At 41.2% G+C, this 22,914-nt stretch overlaps 1 protein-coding gene across 1 annotated transcript in view; it reads right to left on the bottom strand.

Annotated features, from left to right (window-relative positions):
* EGFR (epidermal growth factor receptor) overlaps positions 1–22,914 on the bottom strand; it is a 1,653,396-nt gene that overhangs the window by 172,476 nt on the left and 1,458,006 nt on the right. The window contains exons 22-23 of the mRNA XM_044064990.1: positions 22,101–22,176; positions 18,271–18,417 (exon numbers count right to left, since the gene is read on the bottom strand). Of these exons, the coding sequence (XP_043920925.1) occupies positions 18,271–18,417; positions 22,101–22,176 (223 nt within the window). The remainder of the gene's footprint in view (positions 1–18,270; positions 18,418–22,100; positions 22,177–22,914) is intronic.

Here is a 22,914-nt window from a genome sequence, read left to right as displayed (position 1 = left end):
CAAAAAATCTAAAGCAGTCTATGAGAGATCATTAAACACCAATACAGAACTCCAGAAATGGCGTAGATATCTGAAACGTCTATACGCCTGCACTATAGACAGAAAATATAGGATATCTGGATGAAGTGTCTCCACAAATACTTCTATACCCTTTCACAACAGTTACTGGGGACTGCTGGTGCTATGGTTGTCCCGAAGAGGGCAAATAACTATATATATTCCTTATGTGCCCCAGCTTGGCTATTTTCCAAACTTAGCTTAGACAATTGCTTCCTAAGGTATTTCAAAAATCAATGGATGGTGACCCGCAGTTTTATCTCTTAGGATGGTCTAATGAAGCCTGCTTACACCCCATAGAATGCCCTGTAAGATTTTAATAACGCCCATCACAAAAAAGCCATAACCAACAAATGGAAGAAAACACAGACACCAGAACTTATTAGAGTGCAGGAGATGTTTACAGAGGTGAAGACCGCTGAGCTAACAATACTGATTGGGCACCCTAGATCAAAACTCCAACAGAAGCGGCATACACACATGCTCTGGAATCTGCTTAGAAAATGGGTATGTTTCTTAAATGCATGTAAAGTTGCTGAATAGGAGAGAAAGTACAGTTTTGTACCTACCATAAATGTAGATGTCCGATAGGTATGCATCTGCAGTCATAACATATGGGTTGTCCTGCCTCAAGCAGCCCTTCGGTCGGCCGGATTCCAAAGTCTGGGTCTGGCCTCGGCTGATGTCGCATCTTCCCTGACGTCAGAGCTGCTTGGGTATAAAGGCATCAGCCGACGCCATTTTCCTCAGTGTTTCTTGCCCCAGATACCAGGTGCCCTCTAGGAAGGCTAAATTTGGATAAAAGTTGAAAATTCCAGAGTAAAACAATATATATATATATATATATATATATATATATATATATATATATATATATAGCACCCTAGGAATACCACAGAGGGGAAGGCGGGTGGGTAATCCTGACTGCAGATGCATACCTATCGGACATCTACATTTATGGTAGGTACAAAACTGTACTATGTCCTTCAAGGATGCATCTGCAGTCATAACATATGGGTAGAATACCATAGCCAAACTGGGGGAGGAGGTACTAAGATAAGGATGGTGTAGTTATAATCCCCTGTAAAACTGCAGTTGCAAAACCTGCTCGGGATCTGGAGTATAAAGGTAGATTGTAATGCTTGGCAAATGTATGCACGGAGCTCCAAGTAGCAGCTTCTAAAATGTCCTTGGTAGCCACCCCTCGTAGGAAAGCTGTAGTGGTGGCTGTGGCTCTTGTGGAGTGAGGTCTGATATTTTCAGGAGCTGTCTTTCCATGAAAAGAGTAGCAGAAACGAATGCAATTTCCTATCCATTTAGAGATTGTCTGTTTGGAAATTGCTTTTCCTTGCACTCCAGTTGCATATGCTACCAGAAGTTGGTCAGTTTTTCTGCTGGTTTTAGTTCTGTCCAGATAGTAGCATAGTTGTCTGTGTACATCCAAGGTGTGAAGTAGTTTTTCCCCCCTTCTCTGTGGGTTAGGGAAGAACGTAGGCAAATGAATAGCTTGGTTCAAGGATACCCTAGATACCACCTTTGGCATGAAAGTAGGATTGGTTCTCAGAGACACTCTATCCTGGTGAAAAATAAGGAAAGGCTGCACTGCCATCAGTGCCTGTAACTCGGATACTCTTCTTGCTGAAGTGATTGCTAGAAGGAAAGCAGTTTTCCAAGATAAGAACTGTAAGTCTGCTGATGCTGCTGGCTCAAATGGAGGTAGTGTTAATTTTTCCAGCACAAAATTGAGATCCCATGCAGGAAGAGGGGGTTTTCTTGGAGGTTTTACATTTTTGATCCCTCTTAAAAATTGTCTGAGGAGAGGGTGAGAGAAGATAGGAGGATCCATGTTGTATTCTGCTGAAATTGCTGAAGCATGAATCTTAATGGAGGAATAGGACAGGCCATTGTGGAACAGTTCTGCTAAGTATTCTAGGATGTGTGCTAGGTTTGCCAGTGTGACATTTGTACCCTTTGAAGCGCTCCAAATGAGGAATCTCTTCCATTTAGCTGAGTATGTCTTTCTTGTGGAGGGTCTACGAGCCTCCAGGATTATGTCCTTGACCCTCTGAGATAAGACAGTTTGGTTTTGTTTTAGGCAATTTTCCAGGCAGTCAGCTGTAGTGTTTTCAAGTTTGGATGCAGTGTCTTGAAGTTGTTCTGCGTTAGAAGTAGAGGCCATAGGGGTAGAGGCCATGAGTTCGTCCGAGACATGCTTCTCAGCAGCGGATACCAGTGCTGCCTTGGCCAGTCTGGAGCTATCAGTATCACCTTTGGCTGTTCCTCTATGATTTTCAGTAGTACTCTGTACATCAATTTGGAACAGTGGAAAAGCATACACTGTTAGGGCATTCCAGTTGAAAGAGAGGGAGTCCACCTTCCAGGCTTGTGGGTGGTATACTCTTGAGCAGAATTTCCTTAGTTGGTTGTTGAGTGGGGAGGTGAACAGGTCTATCTCTGGCATTCCCCATTTGTTTGTTATGATTTTGAAGATGTCTGGATGCAGCATCCATTTGTGAGCATCCGTGGTAGTTCTGCTTAAGCTGTCTGCTAGTGAATTCTCTTTTCCTGGTACGAATTTGGCCTGCAGTTGGATGTTGAGATTCAGGGCTAGGTTCCACAGATCCATTGCCATCTGGCATAGAGGGTAGGAATGTGTGCCTCCCTGTTTGTTTATGTACCACATGACTGTGGTATTGTCTGTCCTTATCAGCAGATGACCTTGCTGGAGGAATGATTTGAATGCCTCGATTGCATGCTTCACTGCCAGCATCTCCTTTAGATTTATGTGCAAATTCAGCTGGTCTCGAGTCCATAGGCCTTGGATGCACTTGTCTTCCATGTGTGCTCCCCATCCTCGGTCTGAGACGTCCGTGGTGATGGTCTGCCTTGGTTGTGGTTTGTTGAAAGGCAACCCTCTGTTGGACTGGCAGGCCTGAGCCCAACACAGGAATTCCTTTTTCAGGCATGGAATGATTGGAATCATGGTTTCTAGACTGTGCCTGTTTTGAGACCATACATTCCTTAGGTACCATTGTAATTTCCTGATATGCAGCCTGGCATGTGGGATCAAGATTATGCAAGATGCCATGTAACCCAGGGCCTGCAGGACTTTCCTTGCAGTGAGCTGAGTTTGTCTTGTCAAAGTCATGAAGTAGACTGGGAGTTGCTTTTGTTTTTCTTCTGTGAGAAAAGCCATCTGAGTTATTGTGTCCAGATCCGCACCCAAAATGGTTATCCTTTGGGATGGCACTAGTCTTGACTTCTGGATGTTGACTGTGTATCCCAAGGCCTGTAACAGGTGTATGACATAGGCCAAATCCTTTATAAGTCTTGTCCTGTTCTCCGCTTGTATTAGGCAGTCGTCCAGGTATGGGTAGATTTGAATTCCCTGAAGCCTGCAATGTGCAATTACTGATGCCAGGCATTTCGTGAATACTCTGGGCGCAGTAGATAAGCCAAAGGGCAATGCTGAGAATTGATAATGCTCTGATCCTGCAAGAAATCTGAGGTGTCTTCTGCAATCTGGTCATATAGGGACGTGCAGGTATGCCTCCTTGAGATCTAGAGTCACCAGCCAAGACTCCTTGCCCAACATGGGAGGAAGTTGCTGTAGGGTCAGCATTTTGAATTTTGGCACAATGAGATATGTGTTTAGTGCGGACAAGTCGAGAATAGGCCTCCATTGGGTTTCTTTTCTTGGTACAAGGAATAGTCTGGAGTAAAACCCTTGGCCTTGTTCCGTAGATGGTACCCTTTCTATTGCTTTCATCTGAAGTAAATTGTTGATTTGTCTTAAAGCCTCTGGCTTCTGGTTTGGTGGAAGGTTTGGCATTCTGCTCCTTCTTGGTAAAGTGTGGAAATGAAACCTGTATCCTTTGTCTATTGTTTGCAATGCCCATTTGTCTTTTGTAATGCAATGCCAGTTTTTTGAGAATAAAGCCAATTTTCCACCCAAGGGTGCTTCCAGTTGTTCCCTTGTAGGCGGAATCAGAGTCAAGACATTGTGTTTGTCCTGTGGAAGTGGTTGTAGTTGCAGCTGTGGCAGTACTCCTCTGGTTGGCAGGTTGCCACTGGCAACCCCTGTAGGCACCTTTTGATTGGCCTCTGCTTCTTGGGCATCTATTCCTGCCCCTCTGTGCTTTGGAGGTGTCTGGAAAGGACCAATTCTTTGAAGGCCAGTTTCTGCTGAACCTCGGAGGTTGGACCTGCAGAAAATCCTTAACTGTTTGCACAGATTTCGCTTTTTCTTCCACTTTCTTTAGAACCTCCTGTGCAGGGGAGCCAAATAAACTTTGTTTCTCCATTGGAGCATCTAGGAGTTTAGCCTTGACATGGTCCGGCAAGGATTGCTCTTTTAGCCAGGCATGTCTATGAATTACTGCCCCAGTCATAGCTGATCTAAATGAAGCTTCCAGTGCATCATAGCCACATTTTAAGAAATGATTACTGACCTGCTGAGAATTGTGTACCAAATCCTGAAGGGCCTTACGGTCTAAAGGTTCAGGAGAAGAAAGCTTTTTATTCAGCTGATCTAACAAATATTCCTGGTACTGTATCATATGGAATTGACAGTTTAAAGCCCTTGCAGAAAGAGTAGCAGATGTGTAAACCTTTTTTCCCCATCTCTCTAATGCTCTTGACTCCCTTTCAGAGGGTAGTGGGTTTTTGGCAGTGGCAGCTGCAACACCTTTCGGGCCCTGAGAAATAGTTTCTGGGTCTGCAGCATGGGCTTTATACAAGTTGAAGTGGGAATCCGGAACCCTGTAGTATCTGTCAGGTTTGGCAGGGGCCGGTGGAAGTGAATCAGGGGCAGAGCTGACATCATTATATGCATCATCAACTACAGTTAGCACAGGTGGTATGGCTAAAGGCCTATGCTGTGGCAAGTGTAAGAAAGTCCTTAGTCTTTTTCTAGAATCAGAGAAATCCTGACCCTGCCATTGAAAGTGTTCCCTCATAGAGTGTAAAGTTTCCCCAAAGGAAAACTCCTCTGGAGGGGAAGCAGAAGGGATAGAGTCTTCTGCATCAGAATCCTCATAAGATGAGTATGGCCCTTCCTGATGGTCTGACAAATCAGATTCATCCAAGGAGTAGTCAGAGGAGAGAGGTTCAGGGGGGTTCAGTCCTGGGCCTTTTGTCAGGAGGAGGTTGGGAGGCCCTGTCTGGGTGAGGTTGGGAACCCCTAATCAGAGATATAAGGTCCTCAGCAAGACTGAGAATCTGGGAACTTGAGGAAGGTCTCTGAGAAGTTGATTTTGTAGGTAAAGCTTTTGTAATTTTAGCTGCTTTAGCCCTGGAGAAAGCCTTAATAGACATAGAAGCAGGGGGCCTAGCTGCCCCATGTGCAGGAGTGGAAATGTCCAAAGGAATGGTGTCGGACAATTCTCGTGCGCTTGCTTCTTCGGTAGGGATTTCTGTAGCCGACTCGGCCGGGGCCTCGCTGACCTCGGTTGTCGGAGGTATGATTTCGGCAGAAGGTAGAACCGAGGCCTCAGTTTCAGCCGGAACCCAGACACTCGCGGTAGGCCTAACCGTGGTTTCAGCCGAAACCGCGGGCCGCGAGTGTCGGTCTTTTTCCTTGCGTTTTTTGGCTAAATGTGTAGTCGGAGTCTCCGATGGCATGTTATATGCAAAAGCGGATCCAAAAAACTCTTCTGCAAACTCCGACCGACGTCTAAGAGTCCGTCGGTTGAAGGAGGCACAGGCTAAACAAGCTGATACGTCGTGGTCTAAGCCTAAGCAAGGAAGGCAGTAGGAATGGAAATCCTTATGAGGTATCTGTTTCCCACAAGTTAAACAATTATTTACTTTGTCTGACATCGGCTGAGGCAAGAAAGAGTCCCCAACGGGATACTTAGCTTTTTAGAAGTCTTCGGTAGCTGAATCTCTGGATCTGACCGACCGGCACTTGCGAACAGCTTCTGCTTTGGGCACCGCGCGGCAAGAAAGACTGAGGAAAATGGCGTCGGCTGATGCCTTTATACCCCAGCAGCTCTGACATCAGGGAAGATGCAACATCAGCCGAGGCCAGGCCCAGACTTTGGAATCCGGCCGACCGAAGGGCTGCCTGAGGCAGGACAACCCATATGTTATGACTGCAGATGCATCCTTGAAGGACATCAATAAGATTGCATGTAAAAAGATTAAGGACATTGGTCACCCCACAACAATAAGCCTAATGTACAAACAGAACTGTACAGCACCACAACATAGGAACATCTCTAGTAGCCCAACCAGAATCCAGATGTATAGGGAAAGTAAAACTCTTGAGACTACTTCTGTGAGATTTAGAATGCTGTGGTCTAATTGCCTGTTAATTCTTGTAAATAGTCATCTGATGCGCTATTAGTGACATTGCTTATCTGACCATATCAGGGATAGGTAAACAGGCTCAGTCAAAAGAAAAATAATTAAAGGGAAATCTAATCACAATAATTCTACAAGCTGTGAGTAGCTTCAAAACTTCTCTAAGGAATTCCTATAATGTATTCTAACTGGTGGGACTACTTTGAGGTCTCACTGAGCTATGGCAACATGAATGGGAGCATATTATTATTTGAGTCAAAGACGGCTATATTTATCCAGAAAACTATGTAATGCTTTGCATATACAGCTTTTATAAATGCCTCTCTATCCTAAAGCAGACAGAGGAATTCTATAACATTTACTAAGTGATGAGATTATTCTGAGTCCTTAGTGTTTATTGCACAGTATGAATGGGAGCAACTTATTAAATGAGCTAAATTTAGCTACACATATTAAGATAACAATATAAGGCTCTGTTTATAAAGTTTATATAAGATGCACATCATTCTGCACTCTCAGTATGATCAACAAAACCTGTCATAAGGTACTGGCAGACAAGCCTCATTATACTGGAAACATTGGATAAATTGTTGTATCAATGGAAACATATGGATGTAAGATATGTGATGCAACTGCAATATAGAGCAATGTTGTTCACTGTTAACTGTGGTAAATAAAGTCTATCCGAAAAAATGGGCAACAGCCCAGTCAGACTTTCCTAGTAAACAAATGTCAATCAAATAAGATAATACAAAAATATCCACTCTTAGTAGCTGTTTCTGCAACATTTCCATAAAGAGTAGCATGACCAATGCATTCACAATTTCATATGTTCTTCATATCTTTTTTATCTTCTTGACAATGACACAGTCAGGATCGGCAGGTCTTTTCTTTTGCTGAGTACAGGTTCTGCTAATGTCTTGACATTACTCCTAAGTGATAGAAAACCCTTAAGTCCATCACTTCAGTGACTAATGCAGTTGGTTTGTTAAAACCTATTGGTCAAATTGGAGATCCCGTTCACCACTGTATAGAATTACTCTCCCTAATTTGATGTGCTACCTAAATGTTGCAATCTACTATGGCAAGCACTGAATATTTTAAGCCACTTCTCATTGTTGTCTGAACTACTGAGGTTATTGACATGGTCCATTTAGGTTCCATGTCTTTGACTTCCCTCAGTGTATGGGAGAAGCTATGCTGGAAGCAAAAGTTGATCTCACTGCACACACAATTTGCATTATACCATGTCTGTGATTTCCTGGCTATCTTACTTAACTCACCTTCCAGCCTTCCAGTGGAATCTAACTGCTTGCTCAGCACTTCTCTTGACCAGAGTGTCAGAAATTATAGCCTTACAGCTGCTGACATGATTACTTTGGTTTGAGGGAAAAGTTAGTTTGCTTTTTATTTCTTGTATTTTGTATTACTTTATTGCCTTTTTCTGTTTTGTATATTGTGATTTATTTTCGTTACACTGTGTTTTACTTGTATTCTGCTTTTAACTGCACATTAAAACTTGAAAATAGACTACAGCTCTGTTTCTTGTGAGTCAGACAGAATTTCTTCACACTGTCCCACCCTGTTACTGTTGTGCTCTTAAACACCACTGTTTTTCTAGTTCCCTCCCCTTATGTTAATTTGACCATATATCTCGTTTCCTCTCTGCTTTTATTGGCTGGTGTGAGTAAGCCTAAAATTATCATTTTGTGAAATCGCACCCCTTCAACTATTTTAATTTATTGGCCATCATACTGTATTCCATAGTACCTGAATACAAAAGTGCTCTTCCCCTTTCAATCTATCTTGCTCTTTTAAAAATAGTGGCTTTCCAATAAAACTTAGCTTTTTGTACAGCTAAAGCTTAAGTTACCCACTTTCATATCTAACTGCTTAGCACACAGTGCGGTGTTTAGGATAAACCATTTTATCATCTTACCTTTAAGTATCTACTACAACACCACCAGTTATTGGACAGCCCACATACTGCCTCTCAGTATTCATCTTGGGATTAGTGCTTCTGTTTTCTCCTGGTGAGAGAAGGAGTGCAGTGACAGTATTTCCTGGAGACTGCTGATCAACAGATAGCCTAATAACTGCTTTATAGGTGACAGCTTGGACTTGGTGCTTATATTCTGATCCTGGTGAGAGTAGGAGCAGAATGCCTTAATTCCTGACTTTTTCTGGCTGGAGAGCGAGTGTCTATGCTTAACGTACCTGACTGGTCTGGTTGCTATTCAAGTCATCTACCAGAAAAAGGCTATAAGCCTGCAGACCCTTGTATTATCTAGGACAAGGCTGCGGATCACCAGACAGGCTGGAGCCTGCTTCTCTTCTTGAGATTGGTGCAAACATTTTGCTTCTTGTGAAAGAAGAAGCAAAGGAGTATTGTATCCCAGCAGAGTGAAGCTGCGGTGAGACCAGCATTAGTAATACCAGGCAGTAGCCATTCATGTGACTGCCCTCTTTTCATTATTCTTGACAAGCTAGTTCTTTGTTTTCAGTAAGTACTGCTTGATTTGTAACTTCAGAATATCTGCCTAAATACTTCATCCTTAAATTTTCAGGGTCTATGTATTAGTTTCCCCTCAGGTGTTTGGCAGTGCTCTGTACAGATTCAGACTCCTTGAGTGATATTTTTCCTGTAACAGTACAATTAAAATTTCTCCAGTATCTAGTTGCACACAGGACAACTAGTTTGCAGTGACAAGCACTGTCCACATAGTTGCAAACCAGATACTCCAGACAGTGATTGATATTCTCACTCCAACAGTCTAATCAATAAAGAAGGGTCTGTTGCCTTGACTATGAACTTTCCTACTATCTCCGTTACTGCCTTGGTGGATATGGGCATCCTGAAGCAATGTAGAAACTGCCTGATGTTTACTGACAACTAGTTAATTCTCAAACTGATATAGTATGTTAAAGATGTACTTCTACAACATCACTGGAGGCAAAGCTCTCACATAAAAGTACTCCTAATGTCAGTAAGGTTGTCAGTAGTACACATGCTGCATCGATCACACACAATTCAAAGCAGACATATAGACTCACATATACTGAGGCACTTACATGTAACCTTTCTAAACCACAAAGACCTCCTAGATAAAGTACACATAAGAAATACCCTCAGCAGCCAAAAACACACTCTTTCAAAATTATACCCACATCAACACATAGAGCTACATCTCATGGAGCCTCTACCTCTAAGCCCATAAGGCAAGTCAACACACAATCCAACATTCTAGTCACTGGAGACTGCATTGTGAGACACACTGATGTACCTCTCACCAGGCTGAGTAAGGAGAAAGTTCCGGTCAGTTGCTTATCAGGGGCTAGGATCTGCCACATTATGCATGCAGTCAGGTTACTGGACCACAATTACTGATATGACTCAGTCATAGTCCGTGTGGGAGTAAATGACCTGAGATGTACCTCCCTAGACTATATGAAGAGAGACATCACAGAACTCGCGGAATATGTGTTTCAGGCTGGGATGAGCCTAGAATTGAGCAGCATTTCACCTTTGCCAAGGATGATGCCACAATACGAACAAAAGTTGACTGACTTTAATAATTGGCTTAGTTTCTGGTGTCATTCTAAGGGGGTGGAATATTTGTAAGCATGAAAGGAGATGGTCAACAGACCATGCTGCTTTGCCAGGGATGGCCTGCACATCTCCCCTCTAGGCTTTCGAATATTAGCTAAAACATTGTCTTCCCCACAGTGCCTTTTTTAGGCAATGCCAAACTGAAAGTACTTTCGACATAGCAAATCAAAACCAAGAAAATATAAAGGTATTACTGCTCAATGCTAGGAGCCTAAATAAAAAAAACTACACTCCCTGGAAGCTCTCTTTACCCTAGAGAATGTTGATGTCCGTGCGGTCTCAGAGACGTGGTTTAAAGCCACGGAGAGCACACCAACAATGCAAGGTTATAACGCCTTCCACACATTTAGACCAGCTACTTCACAGGAGGCAGAGACTAAAAGTGGAGGTGTCTCTATTTACATCAAAAATAAATACACTTCAAGGCTGGTCAAACAGGACAATGCACTTGAGCTACTCCATGTTCAAATCACCATAGGTAAAATCCAATACCACTTCCTTGCAAGCTATAGGTCCCCCTCTATGACCCAGGAAACCCATACCATGTATTTAAACTTATTAGACACACTAACCATCCCAACCCAAAGCCATATTCATGGGTGACTTTAATTACTCCACTATTAACTGGGAATCCTATATGACATCAAGTATACATGCACAGGGATTCCTGGATTTTGTCAACACAAACTCCCTGGACAAGACGTACACCAAACAGGGGTGCAACCATACTGGATCTGGTCCTCAATAATATGGGAGAGTGCTGCACACCCCCTAATGTAATGCCTTCCCTGGTAAGGTCAGACTACAAAATGGTCTCCTTTCAAGTAAAAATAAAACCTGGACCCCCAGCTCAACCAGGAATATTCAGGAACTATTCTAAGGCTAACCTCTTGCTATTAAGTGAGAACCTGGCAAAATGTCAAGCCACTATAAACCCTGAGAACACTTCTGCCTATGCAGAACTGTTCACAGAAACCCTGTACAAGCATGTTAATCACTGCACAGAGGCAGATGCACCCACCAGGAAGAAGTACAGAACTAACTCAGAAAACAAGCCACCCTGCTGGAATCACAAAATCAATCAGATGTATAACAGGAGGAAGAAAATCATGGCAAAAAATTAGGAAGTGCAGCACCCAAAAGGTTAAAAGCACTCTCATCAAACTAAACAAACAACTCAGAGGACAAATAAAGTCTACCAAAGCCAAATTTGAGGTAAGTTTGGCCTCCCAGGCCAAGGACAACCACAAAGCATTCTTTAGCTATGTCTGCAACCTCAAAGGCAATGAACAATTGTGTGTAGAGCTCATTGTAAATGGAGCCATCTATACTGAGCCAGAAGATATAGCAAACCTCCTGGCTGATAAACTCGGCTCCAATTTTACTCCTCTCTCCCCCTCAAACTTTCCTCAGGAAATATCATCAAATATAACTCCCCCTACTATCACTAGGGAACTGGCCCTTAATTCTCTCTCTAAGACCAAGAACACTGCATCAGTGGGCCCAGACAATATCCCAAGATGGCTTCTAAATAGCATGAAACATGACCTATCAGGCCCTCTGGAATGACTATTTAACTGTAGCTTCCAAGCAGGCTTCATGCCTCATGAATGGAGAAAGGCAACAGTCACCCCTCTTCACAAAGGTGGGCCATCTACAGACCCTGGAAACTACAGACCCATAAGACTCACTAGTTTTGTATGTAAAGCCATGGAAAGAATGGAGATAATCAATACAGATATAGTAAACCTCCAGACACTGGACCCAACCCAGTCTGGTTTTGTCAAGGGCAGATCATGCCTACTCAACCTGGTGGACTTTGAGAAGGTCACCAAAGCAATGGATGATGGCAAAATCGTTCACACTGCCTACCTTGACCTGGCCAAGGCATTTGACACAATACCACACTCAGGCATTGTTGACAAACTCAGGAAGTTAGGTACAAACTCGTATGTCACCCAGTGGATAGCCAAGTGGTTCACAGACAGGACCCAGGAAGTTAGAATTGGGGAGTTCACTTGTGCAGAAGTGGAGTCCCTCAGGGATCAGTTCTTGGACCGCTCCTTTTTGGCATTTTCTTCTCAGAAGTCAAGGCCAATGTCAGTTGTCTCTGGCTGACTAAATATGCAGATGATTGCAAATTAGGAGCTGTCATTGAATCTCACACTGACACAAATGTTCTCCAGGAGGGGGTAACACAGACAGATAACTGATGTCAGAGCCATGGACTAAAACTAAATGCCAAGAAATGCATAATAGTATCCTTTGAGAAGTCATCCACCCCTGGTAACTATCATATTGACAGCACACCCCTTAGAGTTGAACCAGGATTTAGGGACACACATAGACTGTAATCTAGCCTTTGACCATCACGTGTCTACAGTGGTGAGGAAATCATTCTATGTTGCACAACTTATAAACAAAAGTATGGCATCTAAGTCTAAGGAAGTCATTGTTCCACTGTATTTGGCATTCATCAGACCTATCACTGAGTATGATGCACCCTTTGGTATGTACCTAACCAGGCATATCCAACAACTGGAACTTCCGCAGAGGTTCCTCACTAAACGAATACAGGGCGTAAGTTATATGTCTTATGCAGACAGCCTCAAGGCCCTATCCCTGTATTCTGTCTCCTACAGGCTTTTGTTGGGAGATCTATGCCTGGCATACAGGGCATTGTCAGATCCCACTATGATGGACCTCCTACAGACAAACAGTAGCAGAATTACCCATTATAAAGACTTAAACCTTGCATGTGATATAAATAGGACCTGCTGGAGAGATAGGTATGTAACCCAGAGACTACCCCGTCTATGGAATAGGCTCCCCATCCATGTGAAGCAGAGTTCCTCCCTAACCCAATTCAAGTGCAACTTGGACAAATGGATGGGAAACCGGTAAATTCATCCCTGATTTGGCACCTATATCTCTAATGCAAACAGGTAACCTGTAAATGGTTCATCTCCCAGGCCGATGTCTACACTTATCAAGGGTATCAGAACTTGTCAGAGATTTGGGATGCATGGCTAGGCTTAAAAAAGGCCCTTGTGGTCATTAACCTAGTAAACACCTATGAACCTATTACAAAGCTAGTAGTCATCCTTTGGCACCAGATACTTTGGTAACAAGTACATTTAGGAGTATCTCTGTCTTAATATGATGTTTGTTAGGTAAGACATTACTTCCCAGAATGACCATCAAGGTATTATCATTATTTTCATATGAACACTGAAACTTCAACACTAGCAGGTGCACCCTATCAGGCATTACAAGCACCAGAGGCATGGAGTCCAAGAAGGCAGAATACTCTGAAAAGTTAGGTGCAGATACACAAGCAGTTTTTTTTTTTTTTTTTTACCTTCTGGAACTCATAGTCATAATGAACTGTTTCTCACATGTGCAAACATAAGCTCCCACTATACTGCACCCATCTGTTGGCCCTGCACCATCCTCTATCTAGACAGAACTTCAAAAAAGCACCGGGACCACCACCAATTAAAATGTGTGGTTCTAGAACTAATAATGTGTTTGGGTATAAGGACAACAATGTCTGCACTGTATTTTTCAGTCTGCCACAAAAGCAGTGCTGGAAGCTGTTTCACTGGCAAAGAACAGTCTATCCTAGCCTGACTGACTCCTCCTTCCCACTCAAGTTGGTACTGCACCTGACTTCTCATTATCTGTGCTGTAGGTGGTGAACAACACTCTGGCTTCACACAGCTTTTTGTAAACCGATTCCGGTTAGGTTACACACACGTCCCTTAGCCACTTACACTATCCCAGATTTGTCTGCAGGTGTGGGACATGGTATGTTCTAGAAGATATCCAGTTCTTTAACTGATCTAGCACTGGGGTCATATTTTATATCAGTGTTTTTCTAGTTTCTCCTATCAGGTCAGTTTGCTAAGGAAGACCCAACCAGCAACACAAAATCCTAGGCAAGAATGCAAGAATCAATTCTAACAACAATAAACCCTCGCCACCATAAAACGGCCATGATCCAATGCTATTGATGCATTTTTTTCGGGAACAGAGTTTATATAAAAGACCTCTATCGTACATTCCAGTTTAGATGTAAACAGGAAAAATACATGGATTGTTTGGCATTCTGAACATTTTCAAGTGCACAAGCAGTTCAAAAGCTTCTTCACGTATCATCTCCACCTTTTAGGTCACTCGCAGATTGCTGTGTAGTATGATTCCCAAGTCTGTGTAATTTATAGCATTTATGCTTGTGCTCCTATACATATTGTGAGAACTGGTCTTCTGTTAAGTGGTACACTTTTCCTTCAAGCAGGCTACCTTTTAACTTGTGATATATATATACATATAATTGTGGGCACTCAGGTAAACAAACATGCTGAACTGACAACATATCATTGGGTGGTGAGCAGGATCAGATGGCTTGGGTGTTGGCTGAACTTGCTAGGAAAACCAAAACATGCAGTGAAGCTTTTCTGAGAATTATGAAAATATGCTTCTGTGATGGTGAGCTCAGCTCCCAGTTCCATCTTCCAGGACAGCCTTCTGCTCCATACCGGATGAAGTTTGAGAAATGGTGATTTAATGGATTCTATTCAAGTCTTTAAAAGCAAAGGCAGTGGCACAGTGGGTGGACGCCAGTCAAGACAGAAAATTAGGTTAAAGAAAAATTCCATGAAGTGCTATCACACAGTACCTTGCATATGACCAACGATTGCTTACAATCTAAAAAGGCAGAAACTGCTGTAGTCACCAGCATGGCGATAGGGTATGGGAGGAGTTTGGCGAAGCAAAGACGACTTTTAGATGGGTTCAGAGAGAATCTGAGCAAACCATATGGTGAATCAAGAGGGGGAGGTGGGATATTGCCAAAACTGTTCTCAGCATGTGTGGGAAAGAAGTACCCTTGACAGAACTTCTAAATCTGGTAGACATGTCCTTCTCTGAGAAGGCAGTGCCAGAAGAAGAAGATAAAACTGGATCCATTTCAATAGATGGTCACTGCTGAAAAAATGATTCTGTGGTAGCAAGACTGCAGGACTGGATGAGAATCATCTGTCATGAACATGTTGGACATTCCTTAATATAGTTAACATGCCAGTTCAGCATTGCATGGAAGAATGCAAAGGCAAAGTGGGTAACGGTCACCACTAGGTCAATGGTTAACAATAGGGAACAGAAGAGTGAGTACAAATATAAAGGGACTGCATATCTTATTCTCTCTGGTAAAGCACATCAGGATGCTAAAAATGAGACTTCATGCAGAAGCTGAGCCTTTGATTCAGGAGGAGTAATGCAGATTCTGTCAAGACACTGGAATAGTGGAGCAGCTCATTGTCCTGGAATTAATATGAGTCATGGGAATTTACTCTATCTTTCATCTACATTAAGTTTGCAGACTTGAAGGCAGCATATGGTTGCATATCCCAGAAAATTTTGTGGGAAGTGAAAGAAAATTATAGGGTCCCAATGTTGCTATTACATAACAAGTAATCCCTGTATTTGAGAAGAGAGAGATGCATCCACATCCTCAGTGTTAAGTCAAAAAACATACAAATTAGGATTCCATTCCAGGCATGGTGTGCCTCGTCTCCCATCCTGATCATAATTTTCATGGGTAGATTTCAAAACTCAGCAAAAGTCCAGAGAAAACCCATTGTGGAACTTAGAGTAAGTATCCTGTCCATCCGAGAGGACTCTGAATTACATCTTCTGCTGTTTCTGTGTTAGGATGAGTCAGCCGAGTTGTTTTTTGCACCTCATAAAAATGTTCCCTGGTGATCTCCTCTAGGAGGTATGCCTAACTTAGCTCATTAGAAGGACGTTCAAGGCATATCCAGTAGAGGATGGCAGCAATTCATCTCTTAGCTTGCATGGGAATGTCAAAGGATGATACTGTTGCTGGGGACAGCAAAGTTTGATCTACGTCCCTTAGCTTAATATTACATGACCCTAACCAGAACCAGCAATTTAGAAAGTGATCCTAATTATGATTATGATGATGATGATGGCATTGATAATAAACTAAAAGGATTGATTAGTTCAAAGTGGTCCGCATAAGGTATCGCAAACAAATCAGACATTTCAGTAAAAAGTTACTACGACAATGAAGCTAGAAAAAATACATTCAGTTAAGCATAGACTGGTGGGTTAACTCAAAACACAATAACTTCATTTGAACCTTGGAAAGGGTTCACATATTTTTATCCATGGCTCCAAATATACCATGAAGCTTCAGAGCAGGGCCCACTTAATACATCCAATTATCCTTGTCCTTGTCCTTTATGAAACAAGTAGGCCATCTCAGTTGTAGCCTTTCCTTGCATTCAAACATGGTGAACAAGGAATAAGCAGTGCTCATTTATTTCAACAAGTCAAACCACAGTTGTTATTCAAGAGGTGCAGCTGCATTATAAGTTCATTAAAAAGCAAATAAATCTATTTTCCATCTTATGCATCTGTAGGTGACCTGCCCTGCTCTGGCTTTACAAACATTTTAAAGCAAATGCATACATGAATGTGACAGCCATATTTATTTATTTGTTTTATTTATTTATTGACATTTGTTAACCGGGTTTGTCCAACTGGGCTTGTGGCCCATTTTCAGTAGAGACCCGAGGAGAAAAGCTCCACTACTTGATCAAATTACAGAAATTTGTATTTTAACATCAAAATTCAAACAGAAAAAACTAGGTTGTACAAAAAATGTATTTTAACATCAAAATTCAAACAGAAAAATATATAGATAAAAGGAAGAAATAACAACTAACATAACAGATTAGTAAATATTAGTACCATTTGAACAGGGATGGGCTGCAGTGGTGCAGCGCTTAGCATTGTCTCCTCACAGAAAGAGGTTCTCCTGTTCGATTCTCGGCTGGCGCCTTCTGTGTTGAGTCTGCATGTCCTCCGCACGGTCGTATAACATTTAAAGACATGCAGGTAGGTGCGTGAGTGAAAGGGTGCGCCTTCTTTGAAAGTTGGGCATCGGGCTGGCAACTCGGCAGTGTAAAATCCACTGCCAATCATTAGCAGACTGGAGTTTTGCTGTGGTGACCCCTAACCGGGAAAAATCGAACGACATTTAGTGTCATATGATCAGGGAATATATAGTGGTACTCCTTTTTTTTTTTTTTTTGAAATATATTTTGAAAAGACCATCTTACATAATTTGAGGAATATATTATACTGGCAGTAAGAGCTGAATGTAAACCACAAAAGCTAGCATACTGTGCACAATTTCCTTGCTTGGACTGCAGTATTGCTTGGATTGCTGTTACAACCATACTGTGCACTTCTCCATTAAAAGAGGAAATGGTCATACCACTGCATTTTTCTATGCACTGGCCAGTACATTGTGCACACCCGATTTTTTTAACCGTGCCAAACATAGAGATCATTACGTACTAAGCAATTTTCTAAAAACAGGTATAATCACTCATGCCATTTCTCCCTTAACACAAAAAGAAGCCCCATTAGTATAGCAGAAACACTCTGCCATCATTGGGATGAAGCATCAAATCTAACTCATGACATAAAATCTTAGGCTGTAAAACTCCAAGAATGAAATCTCGTTATACCATACTACCTACAACCCCTGTAAGCCCTCTCTTACCCATAACATATTTCTAACCCTTGACAAGCTAACTCTAAACATCCTTATTTTTGCCTTATCCTCTCTCATCCTTCTTTTTACACTATAAACCATCATTCTGCGTATGTTTATTCCTTGCTCTGCTCGAAACTTGTCAAAACTTAAAGTTCTGTTTTACTACTACTCTTTAAATCCTAAGTCTATGCAACAAAATATTGTACAAATAATGCGATCATAGGAAGTTACTAGGCTACTGGCCCTGAGGCCCTTACAACCTAGCCAAGAATTTAGCCTTCCGACAAGTCAGCACCTGATGATGCCCCTGTCCAGCAGGGACACAGGTGGAATCCCAGGGGTGTATTTTCTGTTCCACATCCAGTTATCCAGGTTGCGCTTAAAATACAAATATAAATAACTGCCTATTGCTCTGCATTTATTGCATATGAGTAGTAAAATAAATTGCATGCTTTTTACTCTTTGAAATCAGATCCAGCCACCTTTAGTGTGTGCATTTCTTTTGTATGTCCTGAATAAATTATTTTATCTTCTTTATATTAAGTATAGCATCTGCAAATGTCTGTACTAGTATGTATTTCACTTTGGCTATGTTTAAGGAATCTTTCTCCCAGGAATTCTCTGAAAACAACTTCTGCCCCTTCACACAACATAAATGAAAATAAATAAGCAAAAGTAATCTTGCTATGCAAATGTAACTTACATTTTACCATGATCATATAGACATCAATAGTACAGACTGGTGGCTGAGGAAGACGTTCCCCTTTCTCCAGGACTCCTGAAATTTCACTGGCAGGGATTCCATCATATGGCCTTGAACCAAAGGTCATTAACTCCCAGACAGTTACTCCTGAAAACAAATAATCATACGTGAATTATGGCATACCTTTAATCATAGCAGAACTAATTGCCATAAATATTTTTAAAAAAGTTACACTTTGGCTACTTTGAGTGCTGTGTGTAATCACTAACTAACTAACTAAATAAATCTGCAGACCTTGAAGAGAAAAAGAAACATAAATACTGTCCGACACTTGAAATCAGACTATAAGAAACTCGTTCCCAAAAGAGCTAACCAGTTCCATCAAGAAAGCAGGCAAAACCTAATCCAATACCCAAAACAATGTTTCTATTATGACTTAGAGTGACACACAAGTAGAGCTCTACAGTAATCACAGATCTTTGAGGGAAAGACTCTAGTAACCGTATGATAAACAGACCCCCCCCTTCCCATGGCCAATTCATTCCTTATCACTGGGCTGAGGTTTGGCCATGAGGGGCCATCATTCAAACAGCCATTAAGGGTGGTTTAACTTTTTTCTTAATTTTTCCATCTTTAACATATACACATACTGAGAACGTGGTGCAGGGAGTGCAATGGACTGAGAGTGGAGAACATCGCCTCATTTTACCAAGGGGTGTTCCTACCAGGCATCCCTGCCCCACCCATGAGGGATGAGCAGTGAACTTCCTGGTCTTCACCAAGAAATTAGTACAGCCTAGTGAGTTCAGCTCCTCCCTCCCTACCAGAGTGACAATCAGGCCACACTCCTTCATTCCATCCCAGCCCCTGACTATCCCTCCAGTACCCGGGTTGCTAGTTTAACCCCAGTGGCCTTGAATGTGGTCAGAAATCTGTTCCGTTTGCCATGCAGCCAGACTATGCATATTTTCAAAAAACAAAAAATAAAATAATGAACTGCTTGTTCTCACTAAAATGGAAGTTTTTTCCCAGTCTTGGAAGACATTTTGAAATGCATCAGTCATACATCACTCAAGATGTTTTGTATTATCAATATTTATTTTTAGTACCAGGTTACCCAATATAGTGCTAGCTACTCCAGCTGTATATTTCAGGTATAGTCAGTCAAGTAGAAATCAAACACCAGAGGTGGGGAGGTTAGCACAATGGTCAAGGTGTTTACCTTACAGGCACAATGTGAAGGGTTTGATTCTCACATGGGATAATTGGCTAGGCTTAAAATGGCCCACAAGGGGTGTTAGCATTGTACTAATCAATGAACAATATAAGCAGCAGAATATGATGACAGTTACTAAAACCTTTACAAACAAGTCATTATTTTTCCTAAACTATAACTTTTCTTGTATGGTGTTAGTGTTGTTTCATATGGCTTTTTCAAAATCTATAAAACGCATAATGGATTGGGATCACTGAGCTACAGAGTGATATGATCTCCATGGAGTGGCTAGATGTGTAATTTAGGATTAAAAAGGCTACAGGAAATGCTTTCTTGTCATAGTAAGTACAAACTCATCAAACTGCTGTCTCACTTTTTCGCCTATATACTGAATAACTGAATAATCTTTTATGATCTGACAATTTACTTTGTAATCATAATTTATGTTATTTCTACCAAGTCTCATGATGCTACATTTAGTGACATTAAAGGTGAGTTCATAACTACTGTATCAGATGTGATTTTTTTTTTTAATTTCATGACCTTTCATGACCTTTCCCAGAAGTTATAATGTTACTCAGTTTGCCATCTACAGCATATTTATTTAAACAGATTCCATTTACCTCCTTTGTGTCTGTGCATAGTAAAAAAAAAAAAAAAAAGTGCCTACGGTAGACAGCCTTGATCTACAGTACTGGTACAGCAACACCCATGTAATGTCCACTCTTACTACGTGTCCTTTTGCTTAACCAGTGTCTTACACATTAAGTGAATTAAGCATCAGTCTATTATACACAGTTCAGTCTGTCCATTATTTTCATATGCAAAGCATTATGTCTTCGAAGGTTAAGATAAGCACCACTCACTGCCAAGGCCTTAACCAGATATTGGTATTATATCTCCAAAACTGCCACATTCTTCAAAAGGCAAGATCTTGCTTTAACAAACATAGACTGATCTGTAAGTAACAATACTAGGTTTGCTTCAGTATAACGAAAATCAGAGGAACATGGACAGACCATGTGATATTTAGGTTCATAGACTTTTGAGATAAGTTACAAGTTAATGGCAATCCAGAAACACAGCAGTAATTTTCCCATGCTAGAGCTTAAAATCATCCATAAAGTCATGTAGATGCATCTTAAAGGTACTGAAAGAACTATACTGTCTTATAATTAGGAGAAGCCTTTATAGAAAGCATGTTATACATTGTGGCTGATGAATGGATTGCACTAGGGAGTGTAAACTGTAACTTCTTCCAAGTATTTGAAGAGGGAAGCACTATCAATTCCTCCATTTAATGCTTCATTTCGCATAAGCACTGTCCTAATCCTGCATATACTTGCAAGAGGAGGGACATGGAGTAGTCCAAAATTTGGAAAAGTGGCAGCAAGCTTACAGTATTGCTTACATTTTAGAAAGAATAAGAGTCAATACTTGCAAAGACACAGAGCAAAGTCTCAGCTCAGCTCATTTGTGGCTCTTGGTTCTACAGAAAATTTTCCGTATGGATCCTACCTAAAGAACCACTGCCTAAAACAAAACACAAACTGCATGCATGCATGCATTATGGATAGGGTTGCCACCTTTTCAAATACCCAAAATGGGACATTATTTGTAAAAATGTGAGATTTTGCAGGGCAAAACATACCCAAGGACAGTAGAAAAGATAGAACTTCACTTTTTGGCAAAAATAAAAACTTTATTTTTGTACCAATTGAGTGCTTATGCTATTTATTATAATATTTATGTGTTTTGGATACAAAATAACTGTTTTATGCAGCTATTAAAGAAAACTTAAGAAATACATTGTCTTAAAATCTCAGGACATTTGCCATTTTGTTTTAGCTTTTTGCCCAAAGTAGGACTGTCCCTCGCAAAGAGGGACAGGTGGTAACCCTAATTATGGAGGAAATGTCTCCAATGTAGCACAGTTGCTTATGTCATTCAAGAACTCTGTAACTTCCTTCTGGCCCATCTGAAGTACCTGTCATAAACTGGATGAAATGAAGCATAGAGGCCTTCACCCCACACAATACGTCTCCACTCTATCAGCTGCCATTACTCAAACCTTCAGGATATGCTCATCTTCCTAACATATGATTGCTATACAAGGATGCATGCAGCAAATTAGGTGTACGTTGTAGACCGAGGGACCATGATACATAGAATAACATTCTGTAAGCTGTGAAGTGGAAATTTACCAACAGTAGAAATAAATATTCAGAACTTTAGTTACTGCAGGACAAAATAAACCACATCTAGACTTTGAATCACTGTGTTATTACGTTGAAGCAAATATCGAGGAGAGGAAGGAAATGGAACAGAATGGATAGCGGCAGAATGATAACAGGTAATGGGGGTCAAACAGTCCAGTATTAATCTCTGTAAATGTAACTGGATAAAATTTAGGAAAAGTATTCATTGATACATTATTTCAGGGAATGTACTTATAAATGCATATGGTACTGACAAGATACAGTCAGCAGATTATGTTTCTATTTCATCTGAAAGAATGAGACTTTCAAATAATTTTAATGAACATACAAAAAAGGCACATGACCAGATATCATACCAATTGTAGGAGACCATCAGAAGCTTTTATAATACATACCATAGCTCCAAACATCACTCTGATGTGTATATATTCTGTGCAAGATAGATTCTAATGCCATCCATTTAATAGGTACCTACGAAAAGAACAGTCAGTGTACAACTTTAGTAAGATTCACAAGGCTCGATAGCCACAAAATGTACCAAGTAAATGCACACATGCAACATTCATTTGAGTGACACCTTTTTAAACAAAAATGTCTGGGTGGAACAGTTTTGCAGCAGACAACATTGTTAATTCACAGTGCTTGATTATCCTGTTTACTTCCTGGCTGGTGAGCCTTTTCATTATTAGGTCAGCATGTTAGCTGTCTCTGTGTGCTATTATTGTGTGTGTGGGTGGGTGGGGGTGTCCAGTTTCTTCCCAAATCACAAAGGCATGTTTGGTAGGTTGATCTGGAACCATAGCACATAGTTAAGTGTGGAATGTGTTACTGTGTGAGCTTGTGCACATGCAAATATCTAGGACCGAGGTTTCATGCCTCACCTCTACTGCCACCTGGCATGGAATGAATGAACTTTGCTGCAGCAACCCAAATATTCCTATGAATTGCAAATTATTGTGTGTAACAATGCTGGGTTTGTAACTTTTGCCCATTTTATGATGCAACTCATCTGCTAGTAATGTATGAAAACAGGTGAGGGTTTTAGGAAGCTTATGCAAAGGCATAATCATTCCTGCACAGATGATTGTCAGTTATCTGAATCACGATGTGAATTCTGAAGTTTATATTGCAAAATATTTTAGACGTTGTACTGGAAACGTTTACAGCTGTAGTACTTTAAGTCTGATAACATTTCATGGGAAAATGAAA

The sequence above is a fragment of the Protopterus annectens genome, chromosome 3.part0 (assembly GCF_019279795.1).
Source record: "Protopterus annectens isolate FY-2018-M chromosome 3.part0, PAN1.0, whole genome shotgun sequence".
NCBI classification, from domain to species: domain Eukaryota; kingdom Metazoa; phylum Chordata; order Ceratodontiformes; family Protopteridae; genus Protopterus; species Protopterus annectens.
This window is presented reverse-complemented; position numbering and strand designations above follow the sequence as displayed.